The following is a 20,547-nucleotide window of genomic DNA, read 5'->3' on the forward strand; positions in this document are numbered from 1 at the left end:
ATATATATATATTTATATTTATTTACTATTATATATAGATAGATAGATGTTTACTATTATCAGAGTCTTTGTTGCTAAGATGGACGATATGATCCGATGTTATTGGTTGATCGAAGGGGCCCATCACAATAACTTCATCAAAATATTGAATCACATGATTAAAAAATGATGGGATTTAGAATGAGCTATTGGCTTATCCATTGGCTTTTCGTTTAATACAGGAGATTAACGTCGCAAGCCTCACACAGTAATGCACGTTACAGGTTGTCTTACTTCTAACAGCATTTATGGCGACTTGTCCAACCATATTGATAGAAAACATAAATGATGGCTTCACGTCCACACCAATTGAATTGAAATTGTCCCGACATGACACCCACCTTGTAATTTTCTTATATATATATATATATATATAGACTAATTATAGATTATTTTATATAATTAGTTATATTTAATATCATGATCCTTATATTTTTAAATTTTAAATAGGATATCTATAACTAATAAAACGTTTAATCTTATTTTTCATCGTGTATGATTTTATTATTAAACACATGTTGACTTTAGCTTAATTTCAATTTTACCACTTGACCACATATGATATTTTTATCAACAAAATCGTTGATATGAAAGAAACGAGATTAAATGTTTCACTTTCGTAAATATAAGGATCACAATATGATCATAATATAATTTTTAAAAATATTAAAAATAACTAATTATATAAAATAAAATATTATTTTTATAAAATTAACATCATATTTTAACTCTGATTAATCTATATTTTACAGAATAAAAAAGGAAAGAAAATAATGTGGTGTAAATGTGATTTTGATGAGAATAGAAGGAAACTACCTCCTTATCTGTTGGGTACTTCTACAATCTTACATTAATATATGATCTCATTGATTCCTCACTCTTGCTTCAAGTGGTCAGATCTTTTCATTCAATGTCGTGATCCTCTGGTGCATTAAAACAAACCCCAGCATTTCCTCATCCACTGATGAACACACAGAAATTAAAACATGTTACACTTCATATCAGTTCAGGGAGTAATTTGGTTTGATTACCACAACATATCATGAATCAGTATTGGAAATTGTCTGCCAGCCAGTGGACTTCTAAACAATAAGAGCTAATAATGCAAAAAAAATGTAACAAAACTACTCAAGGTTTGATGTAATTGTGGAACCAAACAAAAATAATTTCAAACAAGACAATACATTGATGGCAGTAAAAGAAATGAGGAGCCATGGCAAACTCGAGACAGATGTACAGAGGAGCCATACCATGGCCGTGGAACAGCCGGACGATATCTCAGCTTCTGGGAGCCGGCATTAATTTTTTCCTGTCTGCAGAAACAATTTCTCAGAACCAGTCATATGGCAACTCATGGTAAATAAATGTGGAATCTTACTGGCGCTCTGTTCTTAGATCTTTACAGAAAGAACATACAGAGAGATGCAGCACCTTGGTTTAGTACTGGATCCTTTCCTCATCATCAAAGCTAAGACGCTGGATACCTTTGAGGGTGGATTCATAGTTCTTAATGTTTGGATTCCTTCCAGCGGAAGTGTACTTGGGCTCCAAAGAACTAAATGGGGAACTTCTTTGAGAGCTTGAAACTTTACGGAAAGTCCCAGGGCTGACCTCTGCCGTGCTAGTGCGTGATAGATCTGCCTCAGAGACCATGTCTCGGCTGCTAGAATAAAAAGCTCGCCTTGAAGATCCGCTTGACTGCCCCAAATAATTTGAACCGGAAAACTACATATAGAGCTTCCATGTCAGAAGATATAGAATATGTGAAAATCAAATCATGCAAATGCAGTTGTGTCATCCATCAAACAGAAAATTTCTTATTATGAAGCCACACACTCAACAGATTACATGCTCACGTGCTAGGCCACACACTCACTTCATTGAATTAAAGACTGATCCAACATATTTTGGCATCAAAATAATAGAATATTACATTTGATGATAAAAAAACCACCATACATTAACTTTATTTCCATAGTTTGATGGTAATGAGAACCGATAAAAACATATGAAAGGAAGACTTCCGAATATACATTCAGAAAATCTGCTTGAAATGCATGAAGATGAAAAAAAAGAATAAATCACTCACCATAGCTCCTCTAGTGGGAGAAGGATCATTGCCTAGGGAAATTTTCTGCTTCATCGAGCTCCCTGGAGGTACAGCTGGAGGTGGAACCCATGTGTGATGAAAGGGGTCCATTCCTGACCGACCACTTGTACGTCCTTCACCACCTAAAAATCAACTTGAACAGTATAAATCTCCTCCAACTTAAGATAAGTATATCTTATTGTAAAATAGCAGATATGCTACGTGACCATGAAATGTGAATTAATAACCAACATAAATAATAAAAGATATCAGACAACAAGTTTGTGCATGCTCATGAGGCAAACAAGAATGATGAGAAATTGAAGAAACTAGAGGAAAGATTAGCTTCAAGAGTTCCGTAAAATTACTTAGCCAGGTCGATATAAAGACAAACGTAATAACAAGTCATAATATCTCAATTATTTGAGGTTAGTTACATGAATCTTTTGTTAATTAAGTTTTACTTGGAGCAACATTTCTAGTCAAACTATAATAATCAGATCACATTTTATTGATTCTAATATAGTTTTCTCATGTCTCCTTCCCCTCCTAGCACCAACGGTCTCGATCGATTCACCTTGTCCATACTGGGTATATAAATATCCTTTAAACATGTCCACACAATCATAGACGATATTTCTTCACCTCATTCTTTATTGGAGCTAAAGTTGTTCATGATGTAAACACTACTTAATTCTAATTTTTCCCTGAACTCATTTCCATCTCAACAAGCATTAACTTTATGTACATATTTTCTAACTACACAATATTCCTACTCATAAAAGTGCATGTTCCATAACTGCCCAACATCCTACTCTTAAATCATCATTAAACTCATAACTGTATTTTTTTTTTCTAAGCATGCACATAAGATCTGAAAAGGCTTATGTTGGTTGTTAGAGGCCTGATGCATCTTCCAGGGCTTGGAATCGACAAATAAAAAGAAAAGATTTGCATAATGCCAATTAGAAACGAAAATTATTTATTACCAACAACGATAGACAAGTACCCTACCTGACTGCCTATTATTTGCAGCAGCAGGAGCCAAGCCAGAGATAGGCCCAACTCCCGGAGCCTGAGATATGAAAAGAATATGTCTCATTTGTTCAAGAGAAAAGAGGTTTTTAAATTTAAAAATGATATTTTTTTTAACTAACAATAGCTCGTGGAGGAGCACTAGCATTCTGTGACTGCTGGCACTTCAAAATTGTCCAGTCAAAAACATAATCAAACTGGAAACCTGCATCATTAGTAAACAACCATTAACTGCAGTGTGCAAACTCAGCATCTTCTTCAGCATTGTAGATTTTGCAGCTGACGAGCAGCTGCATAAGAAGTTTATATAATGAAAAAAGATAGGAATCAACCTTCACGGATAAAAAGTTCTCTGAATAATCTCTTAAGATATGCATAATCTGGCTTATCATCAAAACGTAACGAACGACAATAATGGAAGTATGATGCAAACTCTGAAGCATAACCCTGACATAATGCCTGAGAGTAAACGAAAATTTTCCATTTAATTATAGAAAATGAGAAAAGCCGAAAAGCCAGCAACAAGTGACATAATAATAACTAACTTCAATTGATGTGGCAACTTTTCGATAACTAATTTTTTCATATTTCTGTTTCTTGGTTCCAGCTTTTAGACCCTGCCATGGGAGGCTGTAAACGAAGAATCAACAAATTCATAATAGAACATTAGAAAGCCTTAAGAAGGAAAGAAAAAGTTGGAAGACAACTAAACAGACCTTCCTTGTAAGAAGTACATAAGAACATATCCAAGAGATTCCAAATCATCCCTCCTGCTTTGCTCTTGGCAGTCAAAACCGGAAAGAAAACAGTTGGACTATAAACGTAAAATGAGGGGAAAAGGAAATGAATCACAGAGGACTCGGCTGATGCAAGAGCAACTGAGTAAAACAAGTAATAGGTAGACAATATAACTAAACAACTAATGCAAGATATTTGGCAAAATATTTGAAAAGATATATGCTCCATACCTATGCCAAGATGTGTGTTAACACTTGCATATCTTGCTGTCCCAGTCAAGTTTTTGTTCTCTCTGCAATGGTTAATAGGAAGATCAAAATGCAAAATGAGGTTCAAGTTCAAACAACATGCTAGCAGCACATGATTTGAAATCCAATAAAGTCCATTAAGATCCAAAACTAGACACACTAGGACTAGGACTCTTTGGATTATTAAATATAATCATACTAATTCTAATATGACAGTGGTCTGTGTAGTTGCAACAATAGCATCAAATAAATAGAGTCACCTAAATTAGAGCCACAACTGATGAAGACCTACATCAAATAAATAGATAATTCAAAACTCTGTAAAATGGAGGTCCATCAAACTCGGTCCATGTTGTGGAAGGTAATCCTTGATGAAGACCTATCTGCCTATCAAGAGAAGTGTTTCAACAAATCATTCTAAAATCATGAGTGACAAGCAACCTACAGAAGCCTCACAGCCTGTGAAGTCCAAAACCAAAACTAATAGCAAATTGTGATTTTTAGGTAGTTATCGTAGCTACCTGGAATGCTTAGACCACACTGGAGCCACATCTGGACAGATCATCACACATAGAAGGACTGATAGTCAGGAATTCTTTTGGATAAAAGTTATCGGGTAGTAAGAGAGAAGCTCAATAGCCCAATCCAAATGTCGAAATAAAACAAGCTAGCAAAAGCAATGTTTGTCATCCCTGTTATGACATGTGGTGCAGCCAAACTCCAATTATACAAAGATCTGGAGAACATGTAAAACTACAATTCTGAGATCTAACATATTTCAAGGTAAGTAATTAGATAAAAAGAACTAACAAGAAGGTACTGCTGTATTAGACAACATTTTCTGATCTCCTGACCTTGAAACTGATTTGAAACAATTAATGACTAATTTGAAAGTTAGAAGAGTTTCTACATAGTGCTTAGTTCAAAAAGCTCAGAGAATATTTAAGTTCCAAGTTACCAAAAACAGATTACTGATAATCGAAATATCTACTATAATAGTCTAAAGACTATATCTTATGCCTCTGGGAAGTAAATCAAGGAAAGGATTACCGATGGTGTCTTACCTATATGGAATATGTTGATAAGTTGAACTATCTCTATACTTCTTTGCGAGTCCAAAGTCAATAATATAAACCTAAATTATAAAAAAAAGCAACTTAATCACAAACATAATAAACTAGATCATTCTAGATAACTGAAAAACTTAACATGCCACCTGATTGGCTCGTCTCCCAAGACCCATTAGAAAGTTATCCGGCTTTATATCTTGATGTAGAAAACACTTTGAATGCACAAATTCCACTCGATTGATCTGATGGATAAAAAAAGATCAAATTCTTTTGTGACAACAATGAAGAAACAAAATTTGAAAAGAAACTATTATAGATCATCAACAAGGGTTTGGTCAGAGATGACAACACTTTGAGAATAAATTGCATGCGGGAAAACTGATTGAAATGGAATAGATTGTATGTCACTGAAACCAAAACATGAAAAAAAAAAAAAAAACCCACAGAGATGAGGAGAAAACTGAACATGGTTCAGCAAAGGGAAGATGAGACCTAAGAATACTATAGAAGCAACAACTTTACAGTGGAAACCACTTTCAATAAGACTTTCAGCTACATGGAAGACAAAATTAAAGAATACCAACATTGTTTGAAATTGGCATTCATAACAAGTCAGAATTACACATGACACTATTACAATACCATATGGTCTGCAAGCATCAAGACAGTCTTCAACGAGAACTTTCTGTTGCAAAAGTTGAACAAATCCTCAAGACTTGGTCCTAACAAATCCATCACAAGGACGTTGTAGTCACCCTCAACACCAAACCATCTCATGTTCGGAATTCCAGCTGCCAAAGAAAGAAAAGAAAAAATAGAGAATGAAGATTAAGAAAGACTAGATCATCTTCCAAACAATCAAAAGCAAAAACAGTTTCTTACTTCCTCCTTGAAGGATCTTGTACACCTTTGACTCATATAGCAACTGTGGATGCTTTGTCTTAACATTTTCCTAGTAAGAAGAATCAACATTGCCATCTTAAACAAGATAGAAGCTGAAAAATCCACCATGACCTGAGGTTCTGTAATCTCAGCGTGTAAATTAAAAGAACATCAAAATAAATTTAACACTTACATTTATTTGAAGAAATAGATGAAGTCTGCATGTAATATGATTTTGTTTTCTAAACTATGGTGGTACAAAAACTACACATTTTGTCCAAGCTGAAAAATACGCAAATGAGAACAAAAGCCCTAGACTAGCATATTAACCTAGTTCGCCTATATAAGCAAATCATCCAATGGGTTTTATGAAACATGCAATCACGTTATATCAGCAGCCATATAGGCTAAGAAAGACACAAAACGTGACAGCCAGCAAAGACCATATCTGTGTTTCATCATATGGTCATCCTGTTACCAGGAGGCCTTAAAGGAACATAGAATGCTATTTTTTGAACTTTGCACAAATATGCCTCGCAAATGAGGTCAGGTTCTAAAATAAAAGCCTTAAAAGGACATCTTACACATTTTCAGTGAGAAAGAGACTGAAATTTGCAACACTAAGTACCTCAAAACTAAGCAAAAAAATAAAGCACAAAATACAAAAACTAAAGAAATTATGTTTAACTCGATCAACAGAAATATATCAATCTGACAAAGACTAGATTGACCACAGAACATCGAACAGGGAAAACAAATCATAAAAGCAACTATTAATCCTTTACTTAAGAAGGCAAAAAATCCTTGTTTAAAGGCTAAACTTACGAGTTTAATGGCAACCTCTTCGTTCGTCTGGATATTAGTGCCTGAAACCAAGACAACGAGGAGAAACCCAACAAGATCAAATTTTGATCATTCCTGTCACGAAAAACTCGCGCAACGTAGATAACAGCTGAAATGAAACGATCGAAGCTAAAGCGGCTACATACCCAGAAAAATCTCTCCAAAGGACCCGCTCCCAACTTTGCGACCGAGACGGAATTTGTTGGCCACGCGAGGCTCCATCCGAGCACACTCAGAAACAAGAGTAGCCCCCGCCCGATTCAGGCCCAATCCAAGCAACACGACCTATAAAAAAAGAACAAACCTCTGGCCGAATCTCACCAACAGCAGTGGAAAAAAGTCTCGGCGATTCGATGACGCAAGTGAGCTGCCACCGAGATCAACCGAAAGAAGAATTAAGCGGAGGGGCTAGATAGAACCGAGCAGAGATCATGCTTGCCCAAATTTTAGGCCTGCGAGAGAGGGGAAGAGGAAAGAGCAGAGAAAGGAACGAAGGGGCCATCGGTCGTCGTCGTGGGATATCGTATTCGAGCACGCTTTACTCCCATTGGCTTCGGGAACAGCTGGTTCCTATTAGTCCCTCGGTTTAATATGATGAGATATTTGTAAGACTAATAAGAATATTCTTACGATAAAATAAATTTTTATTTTTATTTTTATTTATCTTTAAAGAATAAAGAAAATATTCGATTATAGAGTATTATAATAATCTATCAAAGTTTTCACCCACTTTTAATCATCAATTAATACTTACAATAACATATCAAAAATATTTATTTATTTAAGCATATAATTATATATAATCTATATTCAATTGTTATATTCTCAGCCTTTCCAAACAATCTCAAAACATAAATTAACTTGAGTTAAACATAAAAGAAAATTGTTATTAATCTATTAAGTTGGGTTACATTAACCATAATTAGAGAAAACTCAACAAAAAGAATAACATACACAACAACAAAAATGACAAGAAAAATAATATTCTTGTTATTTTGAAGGGTAGATATGTAAAAATAGCAGGGGAAAAAAAAGCCGTTTGTACACTGAACACGGTATATACGTATAAAAATCAAGAAATAATATGCCAATTATGCCCTCGGGGAGGAGAGAGGAGAAGGCGGGGGGGTGGGTCGCTCGGCTCTAATATTAGCATCGTTGTTACCATCCGGGTGAGACCTCGTGATTTGGGGCCGAACCCCCGCCGCCGCTGCGTCCTCGGTCTCTCTGACATCGCTTTCCCGGCCGTCGCGCCGACCCTCTCCTTGATTGGATCTCGCCCACACCGGACATGGCTTGGAGGCGCCTCCTCACGAAGGTACGATTCGTTCCCGTTCATTTTGCAGATTCGCTTCGTTCATTGTGCCGGAGTGTTGTTGTCGATTCTTGGGGTCCGATTCGCTGTGACAGATGGATCTTTCTAGGCATACCGGCTCCGTTTGGGTTTTCCCCTTCCCTTGTCTTCTTGAAAGTAAAGAACTTATGCGGTTTTAGGTGTCATATGATTCTAAAGCTTGCCTTTTCGTTACCATCATCTTTTTCAATCGTGGGCTCTAGGTTTTGGAAATTGAGTGGATATTATGGTTTTTAACGCACTAAATCAGCGTACTTCTTTGGGGGTTTTGGCACATGGTGGTGTAGATTTGCTTGGTGGAGCATGTTTTAGTTTCTTTCATTCTTTCGTTTATTTTGGTTTTTTTAGTACTGTCGCTTCTTGTTTTTAATTGCGTTCTAAGATGAATAATATCAAGTTATGCATTTTCTTTTGACTAAGCTTGGTTTCTGTATTTTAACAGCTTCGAAAACAACAGTTTCTAGGGCATCCACAATTATTTGGTAGCGGCCAATTTCATCATGTTGGGCACAAGGTTGAAGGTGGCTTGGGTATGTGGGTATCCTTGTTCATATTCAGAACTAGGCAGTTTGGTTGTTGCCTTGAGAAAATTGATCTCTTACTGGTTTCCTCGCTTTGTGGCAGGAATCTTTCCACTTATTTAGTTTATTGTGATGATATCACATCTTGATTTCTTTTTATGTTGGCATGTTTATATCTTATCTACAGACATCCCAAAAAGAATTTTTATATGTTCCTTGAATATGTCTGCCTTCTTATGGTGTAAACTTGATCCGAAACTTATTGATTAGGGTGAGCCATTGAAAACTAATGTTGAAATTTGGCTATTACTAGTTCACAATTTTTAAGCTCTTTTTTTATTTAAGCTAATCAAGGTAAAGCTTCATATACTCCCTGGTTTTGCAGATGACATCTACAGACCCTGTCACTCACCAATTAACAGTTTTAAACCTTAGAGGATAGTGAGAAATCTCTCCCCCCCACCCACCCTATGACAAGAAATATCATTGTTGGCTAGCATAGTTGTTCTGAGAACCATGAAACCGTGTTTGAAATTTCTAATTGCTGATGAATAGTTTCTTATTTGCTTACCTCTCCATATTTTAAGTCTCCCCTTTGCCCTCCTTCAAATGATTTGTTTTGTTGTGAGGAGGAAACTGCCTCGACACCTCTACTCAGGTCACTAGATCCTTCTCCATGGAGTTCATCTAGGTCAAACCTAATGCTCTAATCCATGGTTTTTAAACTCCAAGCTGGACCAGAATTGGCATTGGGTGACATGATATATCCCAATTTTTTGGGTATCTTAAGAAATCAATAAGAAGATGTCTGGGGTTGGCATAAAATCAACTGGAATAGACTGACGCAGGTCAGGTATCTGATGGATTGATTGATTTTTTGAAAAATCAAATGATTCTGATCAGACCCAATTGATTTGAACGATTCTGTCTCAAAATCTTGTTGATTGAACAAATAAAAAGAAAAGAAGGAATTGATTATATAGTTTGTAAAGATTCATGACTAATTGATTATATAGTTTGTAAAAATATTCAAACCATGAAATATTACTACTCATGTCTTCACGATGGTTTGTACACATGCAGGTTACGCAGAGCAACTATTCTTTCACATTAAGTGTCATTTTGTTTAATTCCAAAATTTTTTAGGTATATCATCATTCATGTTTCAATTTCTTTAAAAGAGGAAGCTTTGTTCTGGAAAGTGGGCAACCTTAGATACGGAAATTCACATTTTGTCTTATTTTTGCAATTCTTTTTTGTATATTCCCATACATAGTTGTCATTGTAGACCATATTTTGATAACTAAGTATTCTGTATAGTAGTCAAGTTATAAGCATGAAAGACTTTTGAAACATGATACTTAATGTTATAATTAGTTCATTAGGTGCCCACTACTTTTTAAATTTATATAAGTTGAGCTTTAGTCCATCTTTATGGAAAACAAATGTGTAAATTTATTTCAACTTTATTGCTCATAAAAGTTGAGTTCACTATGTTCATATTTAAGGCAAATCTTGAAGAAATTGTCTACTTGCTAACTAAGTTGTTTTTATTTTTTCTGATGCACTGAACAACCAGTTGTCTTTTCTTTTTTGTACTTATTTTTAATTTTTGTGTATTCTCACTTCCTGCAGGCAGCAAACTTGGAAACCTCCATGGGAGGTTCCAGTCAAGCTATGTTGGCACTTTTGCTCGCAGAGTGAGGGATACAGATGTGTCAAATGATGTTACACTGCTTAAAGAGCTCTACAGAAGTGATCCGGAAAGGGTTATTAGACTATTTGAAAGTCAGCCTTCATTGCATTCCAACCCTTCGGCACTTGCTGAGTATGTTAAAGCATTGGTGAAAGTTGATAGGCTGGAACAAAGTACATTGTTAAAAACTTTACAAAGAGGTAAGAGAATATTTGTACCTGATTAATGACTTATCATAATTGTTTTTTCAAGATTTGTGGTAAAACAAGAAATGCATGGACTGCAATGAAGGAAGAATTCTATTTCAATGACTTTAATAGCATAAACATAAACATAAGAGTTTTTTATGCAGGAACAGAAGTGTGGAGGGAAGGGTTTTGATGAAAGTTTATATTTCCATATTTCTTATATGCAACAAAATATTTTCTGAGGGACCTGGATCTTATGTGGTAATGATGCATTTAGGTATTGCTAACTCGGCAAGGGAAGAGGATAGCATTGACAGCATTAGCAGTATTCCAGCATTAAAGAATGTTGGCCAGTCAACAAAGGATGGGATTCTTGGGACAGCAAGTGCTCCGATCCACATGGTGACAGCAGAAACCAGTAATTTTAAGGAGCAACTATGGCGTACATTTCGGACTATTGCAGTTTCATTTCTTGTCTTATCTGGTGTTGGAGCACTCATTGAGGATAGAGGTCTTAGTAAAGGTTTGGCTACTTTTAAGATTAAATCTAGCCATATTAGCCATTATGCTTCAGTTAAGTGAATAAAGCATTTATTTTGGGTCATAAATCTCAGCAGGCCTTGGTCTACATGAGGAGGTCCAGCCAAGCATGGATTCTAGTACCAAGTTTAGTGATGTAAAAGGTGTTGATGAGGCCAAAGCTGAGCTTGAGGAAATTGTCCATTACCTTCGCGATCCTAAGGTATACTAAATCCATTATATTTGTGATTCTAAGGTTTATTAAAGTAATAATGGCTATGAGGCTAAGTTTTATTTCTATATTTTAAGGAAAAATATCTGTTCTTTTTTGTAGCTATTGGGTGTTCTTTGTGTATACAACATAGATTTGAAAATTTATGATTGATTCTGAGTGGTTTTGTTACTAAAATTTTAATGAAAAGGTTCTTAAAGATAAAAATGAAACAAGTTTTACTTAAAATTTAATATTATTTTATACTGAAGTAGCTGCAGACAACAGTAGATTATGAAACAGAATAAAAGGAAGCAGCATCCACTGAGTAACCACATTTGACAAAAATAACCAAAAAAATCAGCAGCAGCAACAGTAGTGGGGTGTAAGAAACAAGGAAAATGAAAAAGAAGAAGAAGAAAAGAACAGTATAATCAGACAAATAAAGGGGGCCATTAATAATGAGATACAAGATGAACCACTATTGAATAGGTCTCTTCTTTAGATGAAAAGGCCTTTCATAAAAAATATCTTATTTGCTCCAGTTTATGAAACTATGGATAAATTTTTTAATGAAGAAATCATATACATAAATACATAAAGGCATGTTGTTCAGTTTCCTGGGCTTTTTGAAATGATGCATGAGACATACACCTTTTTATGAAAAATAAGGAATATGCGACATTGAGGTCATGGATTCTCAACTGAGGCAAGTTGCTAAGTCTTAGTGCAACTCGTGCCTCAGATGGTTCTTGAATGGTCACTTCTTTAGCTCAGTTTTATTTCTGTGCATAGGTGTGCCTTAGCTTCTGGTATGCAGCCTTAATGATGTCCAATGATTATACAATAGGAATCTGTAACATGATTGGTAACTTTAGTCCCCTTGGACATCCTGATAATGAGTATTTTCATATTGGCATCTTCCACTAACCAAGCTGGATTGTTTGGCCCTTAATCACAAACAATGAACATGTTGCAATAACTATGACAGGATGACTTTTGTTTCTGATGCTAGCTGTATGATGCTTGGATGCATTCATATGAATATGAAAATCTTAATGTTGCCAGGAGACCTTTAGATATGTTTACCTAAAAGGCATTTTATTCTTCATTTCACCCTCATTTAGTTATGCAGTGGTATAACTTTACTCTAGTCCAAATTTTAGATATGACTTCTGTACTTCACTATAGTCCAATTTTTTTCCTTTCTCAGAAGTGCGAAATTTATCCATTAGAGGCTTGGTTTGTTTGGACATGTATCCTTACCAGCAATCCACAGTAGGGCTTTCCATTCTTTGTTGGCAACCATTAAATGATATTTTTTAAGTGCAACATTTTGAGGGCTGGTGCAATAAGTTTGTTAAGATGCACCATCAAAGATGAGTCTCAAATGTTCATTCTTCATTTAGAAGGCAATTTAAGTTTCTTCCTGATGTTTTAGCTACATCATGTGTTTAAAGAATTGGCAATTTTTTCTTGACGATTGCATATATAGTGTATTTACCTTGTTCACCCCTATGCTGTAAGAAATATTGCTTGCTAGCAATAAAGAATCTTTGTGAAGCTGATTACTTTAGGAACTTTTTTACTTTTGATAACTTCTGTTCTCTAGTTCTTTCATGTTTATAAGCATGAAGAATTACTTTTTTTTTCAATTATCAAGGAATTTAAACTCACTTAAGGCATATCATTTGTCTCATTTGTGGTGCTTGTTCTAGCGTTTCACTCGCCTTGGCGGGAAGCTTCCCAAAGGTGTATTGCTAGTTGGGCCTCCTGGTACAGGGAAGACAATGCTAGCAAGGGCTATAGCAGGAGAAGCTGGTGTCCCTTTCTTCTCATGCAGTGGCAGTGAGTTTGAAGAAATGTTTGTTGGTGTTGGAGCTAGGAGGGTCAGGGATCTTTTTACTGCAGGAAAGAAAAGGTCCCCATGTATTATATTCATTGATGAGATTGATGCAATAGGTGGGAGCCGAAATCCAAAGGATCAACAGTACATGAAAATGACGTTGAATCAGCTACTTGTTGAACTGGATGGTTTTAAGCAGAATGAGGGGATTATTGTCATTGCAGCAACCAACTTTCCCGAATCATTAGACAAAGCACTTGTGAGGCCTGGACGTTTTGACCGACATATTGTTGTTCCTAACCCAGATGTTGAGGGTCGAAGGCAGATTTTGGAATCACACATGTCAAAGGTATTTACATGTCACTCTATTGCTAATTCATGGTAGCACTAAGATTTGGTGTATGCCATGCTCTCTAAATATCATCATATGAAGGTTTGCTGATCTTAAACTTGGCAACTTGGCTCTCTCATGTTTCTATTGTTTGTGATGGTTGATTAGTTTCTAGTTTTACAATATTGGAATAGTTACGAGAAAGGATTGAAGAAAATATTTTTAAAGAGCTTAAATGTAAAGGACATATTGTCTAATTTTTTGGCTTTGTTCTGCTGCAGGTCTTGAAGGCAGATGATGTCGATCTGATGATCATCGCCAGGGGCACACCAGGGTTCTCAGGTGCAGACCTTGCAAATTTGGTCAATGTTGCAGCTCTTAAGGCTGCTATGGATGGTGCAAAAGCTGTGACGATGGCTGATCTGGAGTATGCAAAGGACAAGATCATGATGGGCAGTGAGCGGAAATCGGCAGTGATCTCTGATGAATCCAGGAAGTTGACAGCTTACCATGAAGGTGGCCATGCTCTTGTTGCCATCCACACTGATGGTGCCCTTCCAGTTCACAAGGCTACTATCGTGCCTCGGGGGATGTCTCTTGGCATGGTCGCACAGTTGCCTGATAAGGATGAGACAAGTATCTCTAAGAAGCAAATGCTGGCAAGGCTTGATGTCTGCATGGGTGGCCGAGTAGCTGAAGAGCTAATATTTGGGGAGAATGAAGTGACTTCTGGTGCTTCTTCGGATTTGCAGCAAGCGACTTCCGTTGCAAGAGCAATGGTCACAAAGTATGGTATGAGCAAGCAGGTTGGTCTTGTTTCCCACAACTACGATGATAATGGTAAGAGCATGAGCACCGAAACAAGGTTACTTATAGAGGAGGAGGTGAAGGGATTTTTGGAAAGGGCTTACCATAATGCAAAAACTATTTTGATAACCAACAACAAAGAGCTGCATGCCCTTGCCAATGCACTTCTTGAGCATGAAACCTTATCCGGTGTGCAGATCAAGAACTTGCTTGCTCAAGTAAATAGTCAGCAGCAGCAACCTCAGCTTGTGGCAGCTCCGCATGTGAGTACCCCACCAGTACCAACGGCGCCTCCCTCAGCCGCTGCAGCTGCTGCAGCCGCAGCTGCAGCCGCAGCCCAAGCAGCAGCCAAGGCTAAAGGAGTTGCTCAGCCTGCCGTTGGATCCTAGTCTCCGAAAAGCTACTCTAACATTTGGGCATGTAAAGTAACTTTATCCTGCACGTTCTGAAATCTCAAAGCACAAGCACTAGCATGCTGATCTCAGGATAGGTTAGAAGTTACAAAGTCAACCAACATTGCAATGTATGTATGTATTTTTATCCTCCCTGAGTTTTCAAAGACACAAGGGTAGAAATTTGTAGAACCAATGTGGGTCTTCAGAATATGTTTTGAAGTTTTCAGTTGGCGGCACTAATCACTATACTGCTAATAATGACATCTGTAACTTTCCAAAACTTGAGCTTTGGACAGTTTTAACTATTGATTATTGTCCAGGTGTGTCCTTTGATGCTATTACAGAGTATCCATTACATCAGTGTCTATCAAATATTTATTTTTTTTGTTCTTTTAGTCATTACTGTTTGGTATTTAAATTTTTTTGGATGATATTGGGTGGTGTATGTGGGTATCAGTTGTTGGATAGAGATTTAAATCTTTTTTTTTTTCACTTGATAACCATCCTTTATTTACAAATCTTTCTTTTTTCTTTTACTTGATTACCTAAATATTACAAATCGAGTTCTGCAGTAAATCTTCCGCATCAGAAAAGATTCAATTTTTAGGGTCTGTCTTTTTCTGCATGTTAATCTTCCTTCTTTTAAACGTCAAAAGACGAGATTTTGTGAGAATAATGTCTATAATAGAAGCACTCATTTGATCTTTAGTGCATACATGTACAAGCTAACATTTTTAACAGGCCGACTTCTGCAACAGTGAGCAGTGTTCTTCTGCAGCTACCATTCACTTTCTATCCATGTTTGAGCTGGTTAAAGTGAAGATCGAATGGTGCATCATGTCACTACACACACAATTGGACCATCTTTGACATGTTTCACCGAGACTTCTTCCCTTACGGATCCATGTCGATGAGTAGCCGAGAGAATTCATCTCTTGTTCCTCATGATGAGAAAAGAACTCCATCCTCATGTCGAGAAGAATCGATTCAGCGAAGAACAAATCTCAAGTAGAAGGGCCTCGATCGACCGGCAACCAGCTTCGTCATATGAAATCGGAACGAAGGCGAAGAGAGAAACTTAATGAAGGTGTGCATGCTGCAATCTATCATATATATCTTCTTTTGGTTTATGGTAGAAGGAAAGGCTGCAAAGGGCCTCCTCGAGAAGATTGAGAGCTCAGATAAGCGAGCTGGAGGAGGAGAATCGAGCTCAGATAACTTGTGTCTCCTTCTCGTCTGAGCACCACACGGAGGATACGCGTCAGATGATAGTTGATCGACGATATCCTCTTTATCAAGTACAAATTTGATCATCACTAATGATTGACGCTGCGATTTGCATTTATTCAAAGATGAGCCGATTACATTTTCGTAACACTGTGGCTCGAGAGGTTCGAGAGGTTCAAGTTCGCTACTGATAAGGTTATGACAAGCGTTGCATAGGAGATATGTAAGGTGGTGACATTTGCGGCTCTTATTTGGGCGAATCCGTGATGCATCCATCACGCACGCAACTCGGCAGCGGATGGCGGGGCTACGCCTACGGGTGGCAGCGCTTGCCGCAGTCTTCGTAGATGACGTCCGTGCAGCGGCATGAGGGCGGATTCGACCTGGTGCAGAAGCAGCTCTTGCAGTTGCGGTGGCAGCCGCCCACCAACACGTCATAGCACTGGCACTGCGGCGGCATCGACCTGGTGCATATGCACATGTCACAGCACGGCCATGGCTTCTTCTTCCCTACCTCCATTCCATCCCCTGCACACACACCCACTCACACAGATGTAGATCAAAAGTCATCAAACGGTGTAGCTGCATCCATGTATCATTATCATGAGAAGAAGGAAGAGATGTGCGGTAAGCACCTTGGCTCGGCAGCAGGAGGCCAGGGTTCTCTTGGAATTGGGCATTGCAGAAGCTCACCACCAGAAGCACCGAGGCCAGGAGGGCCACAACAAGGTAAGTGCTCCTCGTCATCACGACACCAAGCGCTACTACAAACTTTGAGACGAAGCTTGGGATGAATGAAGGACTTGCTCAACCATGAATCCATCTTATACTGCAGCTCTCACAGCTTTGGCGACGAGAGACTGCATGCATTAAACGTGGTGTACTCAGCGACAAGTTGCAGCGAGCTGCCATGATAGTGCCATTATGTATATGCATGAATTCGAACGCAAACAGTCCCATCACAATCCATCTAATGACGACGTGGAACAGATAAGTGTCCAGAGCAGGTGATGAAACCACAATTGAGATAGCACAATCTTTAATGAAGTCAAAAGCATGTCACTTCACGTCTTCAAAGGAGGGAGGGAAGCGAAGTATGCTTTGAGATCCTGGAAATTAATGCCTTAAATTTCGCGAATGAATTGAAATTACATGATTGGAACCACGTAAATGAGGGTTATTTTTAGATTTATATTTATATTTCTAATATCAAGGATCTTCTTCCACCACCCACGACAGCTAATGGATAAGGTAGAATCTTAATATGGTCACGTTGTTAAGGTGGAGGTGTAGACGACGGGTCCACAAGTCCGATGATTCACAAGGTTGCGTTGTTTGTGGTACCAATTAATGCTTGTCGCGTAAAGACAAGAAAAGCTAATGTGATATTATATTAGATTCTATTACGTGCGTTGATGTAACATGTTGGTCGGGCTGGGCTATAATGGGCTTATAGCCCATAGTAAGGCCCATATTATGTTTTACATGGGCTTAGAACTCCGCCATATGAGTCTCGTTGCTCGAGGCACCGATGATAAGGAAGTCGTCGTGGTGATTCCGATGGCCTCTTCGCCGCCGTCGGCTGCTGCTCCGCCTCCTTCGACTCCTCCTCCGCCACTGGTGGCGAAGAAGGGCTTCTTTCGTCGCTTCCTGCCTTTCTTCCTCGCCGCGAACCTTGGCATCGGAGGTCGGTCGGTATCACTATCAGCTCAATACCCATTAGAGCCATGTTGTTGATCTCTACTCTTTGATTGACATCCATGATTTGTGTTCTTGAGCCCTCGGTTTTTCCTTGATGCGACTCGTTTGTTCTCTAAGCCACTTGAAATCCTAGATTTTGAGCTTGTAAATTTGGACTTCTTTTTGGGGGCTTATAATCGTGTTCATCAAGGGGATCAATCTTGCTTTTTCAAGACTGAGATGGTGTTTTCAAGTACCTGGTGCCGACTGTTCCACCAGCATATTTGTGGGTTGACACCGATGCAAAGAGGATTAGGGCATCTTGATTCTTAAATCAAATCGTGGGTGATCGTTTGCTGGAACATGGTTTTTCTCATCACTATTGAAATGTCGAACTATTGATTAACAGCATCAGTATCATTGACTTGATTTTGGTGAAATTACTGATTTGAAGATAATTACAGGATTTCTCAGAAAGGAATTTAATATATATTTCTTATGAAGGAAGGAAATTGTTCACTCAGAGAAGAGATATGGTGTGTCTGGTCAGCTTCAACACCACTTTATACATTACAAGTGGAACCATGAACCCATGGATATGTTCAGAGACAATGTTTAGATCATATCTTAGCTAAGTTTTTGGTATTTGACATGTTCGAAAAAACATTAAACCATTAAGCAACTTTTGTTTAGGTTGGAAATGACTGACCGTAAAGGACTAGAAAAGGTATACCTCAATGGTTCTTTTCAAAAATGGAAATTGACTGTAAAGGACTAGAAAAGGTACGTCTAAAAGGTGAAACTTCTTATTACACTTCCTTTTTAAATGGTTCTTTCAGGTATGGAAATTGTTTGGGCTTTATAGAGATTGATCAAATATCCTCGTTTGACCCACTAATTTCTCTGGAACATGTTTCTGCCTTTACCTAATTTTACATGATAAAGTGGAAAAGTAGTACTGGAAGAAAATGCTTGATCCTGAAACTATTATTCTATTGTTATCTGATTTTACTATTGCCAGGTTACTTCCGTCTATATTGCGACATAATTACTTTTTATCTTTAGGAGTAAAGCTCATTGGTTATCTGATTTGTTTTCTGATGTCAAGTTGATACTCAGCGGTTCTGGTGCTATACCGGCATGATTTGCTCCAGTGCATCTCTTTATCTCATCCTTTTTGCTCGGGAATAGAAGTTCATTATGCATTAATTAAGGTCATTGTATTTATGCATGGTGAAACTTCTTATTAAACTGCACTGCTTTCTCTCTTGTGGCAATTGTCTGGAATGTATTACTTCTATTGTACATCAGATCGAAGAAGGTTGACCATTCTAGTGTTCTTTGGATCAGTGAAATGGGTGCTTTTGCTTTTGGACCTATCACATTTTCTTCAAAATTTTGATAGATGATTCTGTTAGGCCTTTGCACTTTGCACTTTGCACTTTGCACTTTGCTTTTTATTTTTATTTTAATCATGGAAATGGGCACCTGACACTTCCAAAGATTTAATTCATCTCTCGGAACTTCAAAATCAACCAGCTTTGAATAAATTTCTGGAACAAGAAGTCCAGCTAGGTTTTGAGCATAAATAGAGTTTAACCTCATGTTCTGGCATGCAACTTCAAATGACAGTTGTTCCAGCACAAGAGGTGGCCGTTCTAGATGGACTTTTTGTACTTCAAATGCACTAAAAGATGTGTGTTGTCACTATAACGTTGTGGCTTCCGATGAGGCCCGACTGCTGTTTAAGTATCATGATTTCCCCATTATGCCATATCCTGGACAATTTGTTTTCTTACACTGGAAAGACTATCATGTAAGCTTGTTCTTGGCGGATGATTTGAACAGGTTGCTCAAACTGTGGTACCCTAAATATCAATGATTTGTTCTTGCTGTTTGATTCAATTGTGTTTTAGTTTGCATGCAGCATTGTTTCTGATCATGCCATATGTAAGTTGCCATTAGTATTGTTTACCCAAAGTATGTAAAGTTTAACATCATCATTGTGTTCTCAATCCACAGCAAGTTGGAGATCATTTGGATGTTTAACTGATTTAAGAGATTTGGCTGAAGAAGAATGTTGTCCACTATATTTATCATTTTGACATGCATTATTACATGTATTACATATTTACAATGTGCTTTTGATGATAAATCCTCAAAACTTAATTTTATACCCATATAAAGGATCATAGGAGATGATTTTTCAGGATATTACTATGTCATCACCAGTAATACCAAATCCCAGTCTAAAATATCATGTCATATGCAGCATATGTCCTTATAAAACAGTTATCTGAGAAGAACAATGAAGCTGAAGAGCAGGTGACTGCTCCAGCGACACCCACCGAATCTGCAGTTACTGAGAAGAAATCAGTTGTCGTACCTACTCCTGCACCCATAAAGGTTCTCCCACCAATTCCAGAACAGGAGCAACGACAGCTTTTCAAGTGGATTCTGGAAGAGAAGAGGAAAGTCAAGCCTAGCGATCCAGCAGAGAAGAAGAAGCTTGACGAGGAAAAGGCTCTCCTGAAACAGTTTATTCGAGCAAAATCTGTACCAAGCTTATAGAAACCTCATCCTTGCTTTCTTTGAAGAATTGCTGTGCCTGAACATGAAATGGGTGTCATCATCTTATCTTCCTTGATTTGAAATGGAATGGGTGTGGTTTGTTTTCATCGGCTGAATACTAGAGTGCACCGAAGGTTTACTTCCATTGTATGACATACCTTGTTCTGATTTGTTCTTTTAGTGTGTAAATTTGTATGAGATTCTATGCAAAACATTGTTTTCATGCTTCTTGTCTGCACAATCTTCTTTGTGATGTT

At 37.6% G+C, this 20,547-nt stretch overlaps 4 protein-coding genes across 7 annotated transcripts; 2 read left to right on the forward strand and 2 right to left on the reverse strand.

Moving 5' to 3' along the window:
• Positions 1-1,018: 1,018 nt before the first annotated feature.
• On the reverse strand, positions 1,019-7,513 carry LOC103984711 (uncharacterized). Of its 3 annotated transcripts, none has more exons than XM_065108383.1 (15): positions 7,384-7,512; positions 7,091-7,229; positions 6,927-6,967; positions 6,102-6,171; positions 5,862-6,010; positions 5,366-5,461; positions 5,214-5,284; positions 4,132-4,193; positions 3,880-3,943; positions 3,709-3,793; positions 3,496-3,622; positions 3,286-3,368; positions 3,143-3,203; positions 2,129-2,271; positions 1,019-1,764 (listed from the first exon to the last, which is right to left on the reverse strand). In XM_065108383.1, the coding sequence occupies exons 1-15, from the start codon at positions 7,444-7,446 to the stop codon at positions 1,477-1,479; spliced, it is 1,542 nt and encodes a 513-aa protein (XP_064964455.1). In that variant the 5' UTR covers positions 7,447-7,512; the 3' UTR covers positions 1,019-1,476. The 3 variants fall into 3 exon arrangements, with proteins under 3 accessions (XP_064964455.1, XP_064964454.1, XP_064964456.1); XM_065108382.1 differs by having other exon boundaries at positions 5,363-5,461; XM_065108384.1 differs by lacking the exons at positions 3,496-3,622; positions 3,709-3,793; positions 3,880-3,943 and having other exon boundaries at positions 5,363-5,461; positions 7,384-7,513.
• Positions 7,514-8,103: 590 nt separating this feature from the next.
• LOC135612280 (ATP-dependent zinc metalloprotease FTSH 5, mitochondrial-like) lies at positions 8,104-15,172 on the forward strand. 2 transcript variants are annotated; one of them, XM_065108386.1, is made up of 7 exons: positions 8,104-8,262; positions 8,741-8,828; positions 10,455-10,715; positions 10,981-11,226; positions 11,318-11,445; positions 13,152-13,628; positions 13,892-15,172. In XM_065108386.1, exons 1-7 carry the CDS (start codon positions 8,236-8,238, stop codon positions 14,804-14,806), a joined length of 2,142 nt encoding a protein of 713 aa, XP_064964458.1. In that variant the 5' UTR covers positions 8,104-8,235; the 3' UTR covers positions 14,807-15,172. The 2 variants fall into 2 exon arrangements, with proteins under 2 accessions (XP_064964458.1, XP_064964459.1); XM_065108387.1 differs by having other exon boundaries at positions 11,321-11,445.
• A 1,180-nt stretch (positions 15,173-16,352) lies between these two features.
• On the reverse strand, positions 16,353-16,786 carry LOC135585682 (Bowman-Birk type proteinase inhibitor-like). Its single transcript, XM_065110335.1, has 2 exons — positions 16,675-16,786; positions 16,353-16,567 (listed from the first exon to the last, which is right to left on the reverse strand). The coding sequence occupies exons 1-2, from the start codon at positions 16,784-16,786 to the stop codon at positions 16,353-16,355; spliced, it is 327 nt and encodes a 108-aa protein (XP_064966407.1).
• A 723-nt stretch (positions 16,787-17,509) lies between these two features.
• On the forward strand, positions 17,510-20,397 carry LOC103984708 (uncharacterized). The gene is made up of 2 exons (XM_009402260.3): positions 17,510-17,726; positions 19,992-20,397. Exons 1-2 carry the CDS (start codon positions 17,516-17,518, stop codon positions 20,288-20,290), a joined length of 510 nt encoding a protein of 169 aa, XP_009400535.3. The 5' UTR covers positions 17,510-17,515; the 3' UTR covers positions 20,291-20,397.
• Positions 20,398-20,547: the final 150 nt, after the last annotated feature.

This window comes from Musa acuminata, chromosome BXJ2-5 (genome assembly GCF_036884655.1).
Source record: "Musa acuminata AAA Group cultivar baxijiao chromosome BXJ2-5, Cavendish_Baxijiao_AAA, whole genome shotgun sequence".
Classification (NCBI taxonomy): Eukaryota; Viridiplantae; Streptophyta; class Magnoliopsida; order Zingiberales; family Musaceae; genus Musa; species Musa acuminata.